Source organism: Gallinula chloropus, assembly GCF_964237585.1.
Source record: "Gallinula chloropus genome assembly, chromosome: 18".
In the NCBI taxonomy this organism is placed as follows: domain Eukaryota; kingdom Metazoa; phylum Chordata; class Aves; order Gruiformes; family Rallidae; genus Gallinula; species Gallinula chloropus.
In genome coordinates, this window is record NC_140103.1 from 12,377,531 (window position 1) to 12,387,154 (window position 9,624).

Below are 9,624 nucleotides of genomic sequence, written 5' to 3' on the forward strand. Positions count from 1 at the left end.
CATTCCTATCCACAGGGGATTGAGTCTGAGATCACACCACCCTTCTATTTCCTTACTGTTGCCAGGCAGGACTAAGTTCTTGACAGCCCACAGCTGACCCTCCTCCCAGCAGTGGCACACTCAAGCCAGCACAAAGCAGAACCCCAAAAGGGACGTGACAAAAGTCTTCCTGAATCCAGAGAGTCAATGTGAATTGGAAGAGGTTTTCCTTAAAGAAGAGTTCCCTAACTTCTCACTACCTTTTCTTCCTCTTACAGGTCTCCACATTTGACAGCAGCAGATGTCCAACAGCAGCTCCATCAGCCACTTCCTCCTCCTGCCCTTTGCAGACACACGGGAGCTGCAGCTCCTGTACTTCTGGCTCTTTCTGGGCATCTACCTGGCTGCTCTCCTAATCAATGCCCTCATCACCACCACCATAGCCTGTGACCACCACCTCCACACCCCCATGTACTTCTTCCTCCTCAACCTCTCTCTTACTGACCTTGGCTGCATCTCCACCACTGTTCCCAAATCCATGGCCAATTCCCTGTGGGACACCAGGGCCATTTCCTACACAGGATGTGTGGCTCAACTCTTTTTCTTTGTATTTTTCATCTCCACAGAGTACTGTCTTCTCACTGTCATGGCCTATGACCGCTACGTTGCCATCTGCCACCCCCTGCACTACGGGACCCTCCTGGGCAGCAGAGCTTGTGTCCACATGGCAGCAGCTGCCTGGGCCAGTGGGATTCTCTATTCTGTGCTGCACACAGCCAATACATTTTCACTGCCCCTCTGCAAGGGTAATTCCCTTGACCAATTCTTCTGTGAAATCCCTCAGGTCCTCAAGCTCTCCTGCTCAGATGCCTACCTCAGGGAAACTGGAGTCCTTGTGTTCAGTGTCTGTTTAGGTTTTGGGTGTTTTGTGTTCATTGTGGTGTCCTATGTGCAGGTCTTCAGGGCTGTGCTGAGGATCCCCTCACAGCAGGGACGGCACAAAGCCTTTTCCACCTGCCTCCCTCACCTAGCTGTGGTCTCCCTGCTTCTCAGCACTGGCATGTTTGCCTACCTGAAGCCCCTCACCTTCTCATCCATGTCTTTGGACCTGGCAGTGTCATTTCTTTACTGTGTGTTTCCACCAGCAGCGAACCCCCTCATCTACAGCATGAGGAACCAGGAGCTCAAGGATGCCGTGTGGAAACTGATGACTGGATGTTTCTAAGCAGTAATAAAGTGCTCAGATGACCAACCATATAAGTCACGTTATCACCACTCCCTCTTTAGAAGGGTTTTTAGTTCTTTTTTTTTTTTCTTCTAGTTTGTCTAAGCTAACCTTAAATCCAATTAGTTGTAGAAGTCTTGAGTTCTTTAATGAGAAAGACTTGAAGAGACATGATTTCTGGATGTTAATGATGTATTGTCTTCTGGGTCCACAGACCTCAGATACCAAGGGGAGAGTGAGAGTCAGAAGTAATGCCCAAAGTACCTTGAAGCACTAACAGGCCTCACTGGGAGCCATTACTGACAAAGCCTCCCCTTGGGCTCGTTAGAGCAGACAACTGGAGGCCATGAGGACAAACCCAGGCTAAGCACAGGCAGCTCTGATGCTGAGGACACCCTGGCTTGGTCTGATGAAGCAGAAATGCCAAGCACTGACCCCCAGCCCCTGGGCAGGGAGATCCTGACCCTCACCTGTGTCTCAGGGATCTTCCTTGGGATATGCGGAGTGTGACACCAAGTGTAGGACAGGGGTAGGACACATGGATGGGTGCAGGGAGTCAACAATGCTTCATGAGTACGAGGACAATATGTCTCCTCTGAAGCCTCTGTGGCAGGGACATCAGCCATAGGCTAAGGGCCAAAGATCTCGTTTCTATCAGGCTTCTTTAGCATGGCCAGGAACTTTGGCCATGTGCACCACAGCCCATCCCACACTCCCCCAGGCCTGTGCCTGCTTCCCTGCAGGCTGCTGGCACCCAACGCCCTTCCCACCTGGTTCTCACCCCACACTGACAGCTCAGACTGCTGTCTCTCCCTGCTCACCAGCTGTTCCTGCAAGCACAAAGCCAGCAGCTCATCCACTCTTCCTCCAAGTTGTGTTCTGTACCTGTTGCAGTTCTGCATAGCTGGGTTCTGGTGGAGAAGGGGGAGCTGCAGAAAATGGCTCCTGCAAGAAGCAGCTGGAAGCTCTTTCCAGGCCCCAGAGAGTAAACATTGGCCGATTCAAGGCCAGAGGCTCTGCTGACCAGCGCCGAGCCCGTCAGCGATGGTCACAGCACCTCTGGGAATCACATTTAGGAGCAAAGATACCCCACAGCTGCATTTTGCCCCCAGAGAAGGGAGTGAGAAGATGTGAGGAGTGGTGCAGACATGAAGGCTGGTGAAGTGGGGGAAGGGGGCACCCCAGGTGCCAGAGAGAAAGATGCCCCTGCAGCCCCTGGAGAAACCCATGGGGGAGCGGGTGTCCCCCCACAGCCCGTGGAAAAGGCCCAGACCCCACCTGCAGTCCCTGGAGAGTTCCCACGCTGGAGCAGGGGGAGACACACAGGAGATGCTGTGAGCCACATTGGAGCAAGTCCCTGCCAGCACCTGCAGTCCATGGAGAGAGACAGAGACACAGAGATGAGCGAGGGACAGATCCGCACTGGGGCAGGTTTGCTGGGGGGTGGCTGGTGACCCCATGGAGGACTGGGACTGAGAGACATTCTGTGATTGATGACTGCACCCATAGCAGTGCCCCACACCTGGACAGCTGGGGAAGAGCTGAAGCCCTATGGGAAAGGACTCACGTTGGGGAAGTTGCTGAAGGACTGTCTGCCGTGGGTGCGACGGTGCAGCAGGGGAAGGGGGTGAGGAATGAATGTCCCCCCCAGCCAAGGAGGAAACCAACTTGCAAGGAACTGGCTGAAGCCCCCATTTCCCAGTCCCTGCCCCTCCCTGTGCCACAATGGGGGGGGAGAAGGGAGTGAAACCATGACTAGAGTGAAGTCTGTTAGGAAGGGAGGGGTGGGGGGAGGTGCTTTAAGATCTGGTTGCTCTTCTCATCACCCGACTCTGGTGTCACTGGGGGTGGGGTGCAGTGTCATCAATTAGATGGGGTTTTTAGTTGTGTGTTGAGCCCGTTTTCACCCATCACACTGACTGTGGGATGATCTCTTCCTGGCCTTGTCTCCATTCCTAATCCTCTCAGTATCTATTTCTCCCCCTGCCCAGCTGCACAGGGCAGTGAGGGAGCGGCTTCGGGGGGCATCTGGCCTCCAGCCACCCCACAGGTCCTTATTTCTCTGGAGTTCTTCCCCTGTTTCTGGAAACTTCCTTGAACAGTGAGAGCCAAAGGCTCTGAGACAGGCTGGGTGCAGCCAAGTGTTTCAGCAGCGGGTGGAAGAGGAACCCCAAGTGCAGAGCAAAGGGAGAAGGGGGCTGGTTTAACTGGGACCTGGTTTAACTGGGACACAATCACAGCGCTCCCTCCCCCACCGTGGGGTGGGGAAAAAGGTCTAAAATGACTGGGAGCACTGGGGAGGCACTGGGAACTGTACTGGGAGAATTGTGGCACCACTGGGAGCAGTGGGGAGGCACTGGGAACTGTACCGAGAGAACTGGGGCACCACTGGGAGCAGTGGGGCAGCACTGGGAGAACTGGAGTGGCAATGGGAGCACTGGTGTGTGTCCTATGAGCTGTACTGGTAGTACTGGAGTAACACTTGGTGGGCTGGGATGAGCCAGGGAGCCAAACTGGGAGCACTGGTGCAGCACTGGGAGCTGGACTAGGAGTGCTGGGGATACAAGATGCTCCACTGGTGCAGAACTGGGAGCACTGGTGAGGCACTGGGACCACTAGGAGGAGCCAGGAAGTATCACTGGGAGCACTGAGGGCAACTGGGAGAACCCAGTACAGACAAGAAGCACAATTGGGGGAAATGGGGTGGAACTGGGAGCACTATGGTGAGTCAAGGAGCAACACTGGAAGGACTGGGGTGGCACTGGGGAAACTGGGAAGGGGAAGGGAGCTGCCCAGTACATGTAGGGAAACCTTTGGAAAACTGGGGCAGAACTGGGACCACGGGGAGGAGTCAGAGAGTAGGACTGGGAGCAGTGGGCTGGTACTGGGAGCACTGGTGTGTCACTGGGCATAATGGAAAGGCTGTACTGGAAAATACTGGAATCTGTACTGTGAGTACTTGAGCAGGACTGGGACCTGTTCCGGTCTGCACTAGGAGCACTGGTGTGAACTGGGAGCATTGGGGGCTGTACTGCTGTGGCACTGGCAGCTGTACTGGGAGCAATAGGTGAGCACTGGTGAGTTAGTTCTGGTAGACACTGGGAGTTGTAATGGGACTTGTAGCAGGAGCACAGGTGTGCACTGGGAGGTGAACTTGGGGCACTGGGATGTCGACTGGGAGCACTGGGAATTGTGTTTGGAGCACTGGAAGTTTGGCTGGGAGCACTGGGAAGTGAACTTGGAACACTGGGAGGTGGACTGGGAGCACTGGAAGGTGAACTTCGGGCACTGGGAGGTGAACTGGTAGCACTGGGAGGTGAACTGGGAGCACTGGAAGGTGTACTTGGGGCGCTGGGAGGTGGACTGTGAGCACTGGAAGGTGGACTGGGAGCACTGGGAGGTATAGTTGGAGCACATGGAGGTGGACTAGGAGCACTGGGAAGTGTACTTGGGGCACTGGGAGGTGTACGTGGATCACTGGGAGGTGGACCTTGGGCACTGGGAAGTGGACTGGGAGCACTGAGAGGTGCACTTGGGTCACTGGAAGGTGAACTTGGACCACTGGAAGGTGGACTTAGAGCACTGAGAGGTGAACTTGGAGCACTGGGACATGGACTGGGAGCACTGGGAGGTGTATTTGGGGCAGTGGCAGGTGGACTGGGAGCACTGGGAGGTGGACTGGGAACTCCCAGGTGTGGGACCCTGTAGTACATCTTCTGTGGGTCCTCCCAGGTGTCCCCTGTGGGACCACTGGATTCACATGTGGCCATGATGGACCTTCTTGGACCAGAGATGCAGCTGAGAGGCACCAAATCAGAAGATCCCTGGTGCTGACCAACCAACCAACCACCCACCCAACCCACCAACCCACCAACAAACCAACAAACCCACCAACCAACCAACAAACCCACCAACCAACCAACCAACCAACCAACCAACCAACCAACCAACCAACCAACCAAAACACCAACCAAACAACCCACCAACCACCCACCCAACCCACCAAACAACCAACCCACCAAACAACCACCCAACCACCCAACCCACCAAACAACCACCCAACCACCCAATCCACCAAACAACCAACCAAACAACCAACCCACCAAACAACCACCCAACCCACCAAACAACCAACCAACCAAACAACCAACCACCCAGACCTACTGGACACACTATTTTTGATACAAGCCAGGATGCCATTGGTCTTCTTGGCCACATGGGCACACTGCTGGTTCTTCACCCCTCCTCTGTGGACGCTGCCCCTGCAGTGCACCCACAGTGCTTCTCTGCCTTGGTCAGCAGCAACTCTGGCCTTGAATCAGCCAATATTTACACTTTGAGACCTGCAGAGAGCTTCTGGCTGCTTCTTACAGCAGCCATTTTCTGCAGCCCCCATCCTCTCCCAGCACCCAGCTACTCAAAACTGCGACACTCCACCCCTCACCTCTGTGAAACACATATATGAGAATTGTTCTTTAAATCCCCATCCCAACAGAAATTCTCTACAATTATTACACTACCCAGCTCTGTTCAGTCTGTTCTGCTCATTCCCTCAGCCAATTAGTGTCCTTATCTCAAATTCCTCGAGCCCCACATTGGGCGCCAAAAAGGACTGTGGTGGTTTGACTCTGGCTAGAGGCCAAATGCCCAGCAAGCCACTCACTCACTCCTCTTTTCAGCCTGAAAAAGGGAGAAAACATATATATTGGGAGGCTTAGGATTCGAGATAAGGACAGAGGGATCCCTTTCCAATTAGCACAATGGGCAAAACAGACTCAGCACGGAATAAAAGAAAGAAAAGTGATTTATTGCTACTACAGCTACACACCCAGTGAACCAGAGTCAGGTAATGAGAAGCGTGGCCAGGCTTTAAAGCACCTTCCCCCCTACCCCTCCCTTCTTAGCAGACTTAAACTTCATTCATGATTTTACTCCCTTCTTCCCCCACAACACAGCACAGGGAGGGGCAGGGAATGGGGAATGGGGGTTTTCAGTCCATTCCTACTGAGTTATCTTCCGTCATAACTGGGGGGGAGGGCATTCAACACACACCCCTATCCCCTGCAGCACTGTGGGGTCCCACCCACGGGAGACAGTCCTCCACAAACTTCTGCAGCGTGAGTCCTTTCTATCGGGGAGTCATCTCCTCACCACAGGACTCCCTTCCATGCGGTGCTGATGTTCGGGCCCACACTCCCCCAGCCTGGTCCCCTGCAAAGTCACAAGTCCCCTGGCAAACCTGCTGTGCTGTGGATCAATCTCTTCACAGGCCATAGATATCTCTGCTCCCCGTCCATATCCATGGGCTGTGAGGGGACACCCACTCCACCATGGTCTTCTCCACGGGCTGCAGGGGAATCTCTCTTTCTGGCACCCGGAGTGCCTCATTCTTCCCCACTTCTCTCCTTTGGGCCTGGCCTTGGTGTCCACGCAGCTTGTTACATCTCCTCACTCCCTTCTCCGGTGGCAAAATGCACCTGCCTGCAGTTTTCTTTCTCCTATAAGTGATTCCCAGATGCGCTGCGACCATCGCTGATTGGCTCAACCCTGGTCAGCAGCAGCTTTGGCCTTGAATCAGCTGATTTTTACAGTCTGGGGCCTGCAGAGAGCTTCTAGATGCTTTCTGCAGAAGCCATCTCAGCAGCACAGCTGCGCAAAACTGCTATACCAGGGTGCCTGGCAAATGAGGTCATAGGACACCAGTGTCCTGGAAAATCAGTGTCCCAAGAAACCATTGACCCAGGAAACCAGGCCTTAGAAACCAGGGGTGATGGAAACCAGGGTTCCGGGGAAACAGGTATGAACAGAAGAAAGGGGCACGGGAAACTGGGGGTGTGAGAAACCACTGGCACTGTGTGGAAGAGTGGCTACATGAGAAGCAAGGCCATGGCTCTATGGAGCAATTGTTCGAGCAGTCTCCTGTGTAACTTAATAGTACGAGTAGGCGTTGCACCATCCCGACGCAAATGATAGAGAGGAAGGTCAGTATTTTTGAGAGCGATGTTACACAGTGACAAGAATTAGAAACAAGATGTATGTTTCAAGGATCTGCTGTTCCTGAGAAGGAGAAAGAAGCACCGTTCCCAGACCGCAAGATGAGTGATGTAACCTTTAACCAAGAACCAATCAAGTTGTAACAATTATAATAGGCATTAGTAACAATTAATATGGATTAACGATAGTATAACAGAAAGCCATTACCCATAATAAATCGAAGCCTGCTGATTACTCATATTGAGCGTGTCCTTGACTTCCCTCCATCGCAACAAAGAGGCAACAAATAGCACCCGAACAGGGACCTCCTAGAAGAGGGCGAGTCCGGATCTGATAGCAGGCGACTACGGCCATGGTTCCACGGAGAGTGAATGAGGTTCCGGTCCTGTGCAGCCCAGGAGGCGCAAAAGAAAAGGTAGCTTTGTATCTCCAGGGCGGATCAACTACCTTGGCGCCCAGGCGACCGTATAAGACGGGTCCTGCCGGCCATGCACCGCCGGAGTCTGCCCAAAAAGGCTGCTACAGCGCGCTGAGTTAAATGGCTGACAGACAAGCGGTGTATGATTTATGCTTTTTAGAAAAGCGTAATACTCCTGGTATAGGTTGTAAGAGAGAGCTCCCGGGACTGATAAACCTGATAACAAGCCTTGATAGTGCATTTGATTTACCTACTTGGGAAGCTGTTGGAGCTCAAATCCTTGACGAACCCTCAGTTTAGGTGAAACAAACCTAAGTCATTAATAACTCTCTGAAAATTAAGTAAAAGGACTTTAGCGAAATGCATTGCTGCTACTTCAGCCTTTGCAGCTTTAGCACCAGTTCTGGGTTCTACAGAACCAATTTTAAAAGGGAAAAAATTTACTATGGAGAATGTGTTTTGGTTTTGGGTGCTCTATCACCTACCCCAGTTACTATGCTAAGTAATAATGCCGTGTTATCAGAGCAAAGTGATAAATCTGTCAGAACTGACCAGGAAGGGGAGCGAGTAGTGCACATAAATCTGCCATGGCCTGCGCCCCCTCCCCCCACCCCCCCCCCCCACTACTATACCTTTGGAAGGAAAAACGTGGAAACAAACATACAACTGACTGCCTTTAATATCTGTTCACCTCTAACTTTTACTGAGCCTAAAACACCCCATGATGCAGTCGAGAATGTTAACTGCCATCAACAACTTCAGCCTGTCCGTGAAAAGCTGGAAAAAAGCAGAGCTGGCAATGGCATGCCCTACTGGGAAAGGGTTTGCAGAACTGCCCACCCAGCCACCCGAAAATTACTGAAATAAAATCTACCTACATGAAGAATCACCAACTAAGGCACAGAGCAGTGTTGCCCACATGGACAAGGAACCTAAGCACAGGGACAAGAATCCTACGGAGATGGACACATCACCCACACCTCCCGACGAACTCACCAATACATCACTGTCTCCTGACGCCTGAGACACTCTGCAGAGACTGCTCATCACAGCCTGGGTACGTAAGGTGGCGTCAGAACGGGAAAAAGGGTTACATCAGGGTATTTGGATTCCTACTCAGTTGCGGAACTTACTGGGGAAAAGTTTACGTGGGAATGAGCAGGTGGTGGAGAGAGTTAATAGTGGGCCGGTGGGAGGTGGACGGAAAAGGGAGACCATGCGGCAGGTCCTGGTGTTCCGCCAGGTCCAAGTGCTCACCCAGGGCTCGGCCCCGGTGACCGTTGGGGTCGCGCTGTGGTTCACAGCATGGGGAGGAGCGTGCTGCGGGCAGCAGCTGAGACCAGTGAGAGCATGCTGCGCATCCCAGTGCCTTGCCATAATTGCCATAGAACTGGGAGAACTCACTCGCATCCTGCAATGTTGCTTGTCTGATGGGTTGGTTTGCAGCGTTCACGGATTTAGCCAACTGAGAGCAAGGCTGGTTATGTAGCAATGAAAATGGAAAATAACGGGAATTAGAGGAAATACAAGCCTCACCTCAGCAGCTGGAGTTACAGGCAGTTATAAAAGTGTTTGCAAAGTGAAAAGCCATAGTGTGTGATTAATTGTATGTGGTAGGAGTAGCTACCCAAATGAAACGAGCATTAATGAGAAGAATTTTAGATAAGAGATTATGTAAGGTTGTTTTTTTTTTTTTTTTTTTTTTTTTTAGGAACTGTGGCTGGATTGTACAGTCATGCCTGGACTGTCAACAGTTTGCTAGTGGCCTTGTCCCTGGTGCGAGTCCTTGTGTCACAGGCCCACTAGAAGTTTGGCAAACGGACATTACACACTTCCCCGAATTTGGTTCGCAAAAGTATATTGATGTTCGTATAGAGTAGGTGTAAAAGGAAGTTTAAAAGGGGTCAAAGAATGTCAATGTCAGGTGTTGGTAAAAAAATGAAATAAAGGTGTTGCATGAGAGAAAAGATCTGTCAAGACTGAAGTAGGTGGAACACAAAATTGGGGG

The 9,624-nt window shown here is 52.2% G+C and overlaps 1 protein-coding gene across 1 annotated transcript; it reads left to right on the plus strand.

Moving 5' to 3' along the window:
• Positions 1-280: 280 nt before the first annotated feature.
• On the plus strand, positions 281-1,204 carry LOC311198561 (olfactory receptor 14A16-like; the record flags this gene model as incomplete). The annotated part of the gene is made up of 1 exon (XM_084272535.1): positions 281-1,204. The coding sequence occupies one exon, from the start codon at positions 281-283 to the stop codon at positions 1,202-1,204; it is 924 nt and encodes a 307-aa protein (XP_084128661.1).
• Between the last annotated feature and the right edge of the window lie 8,420 nt (positions 1,205-9,624).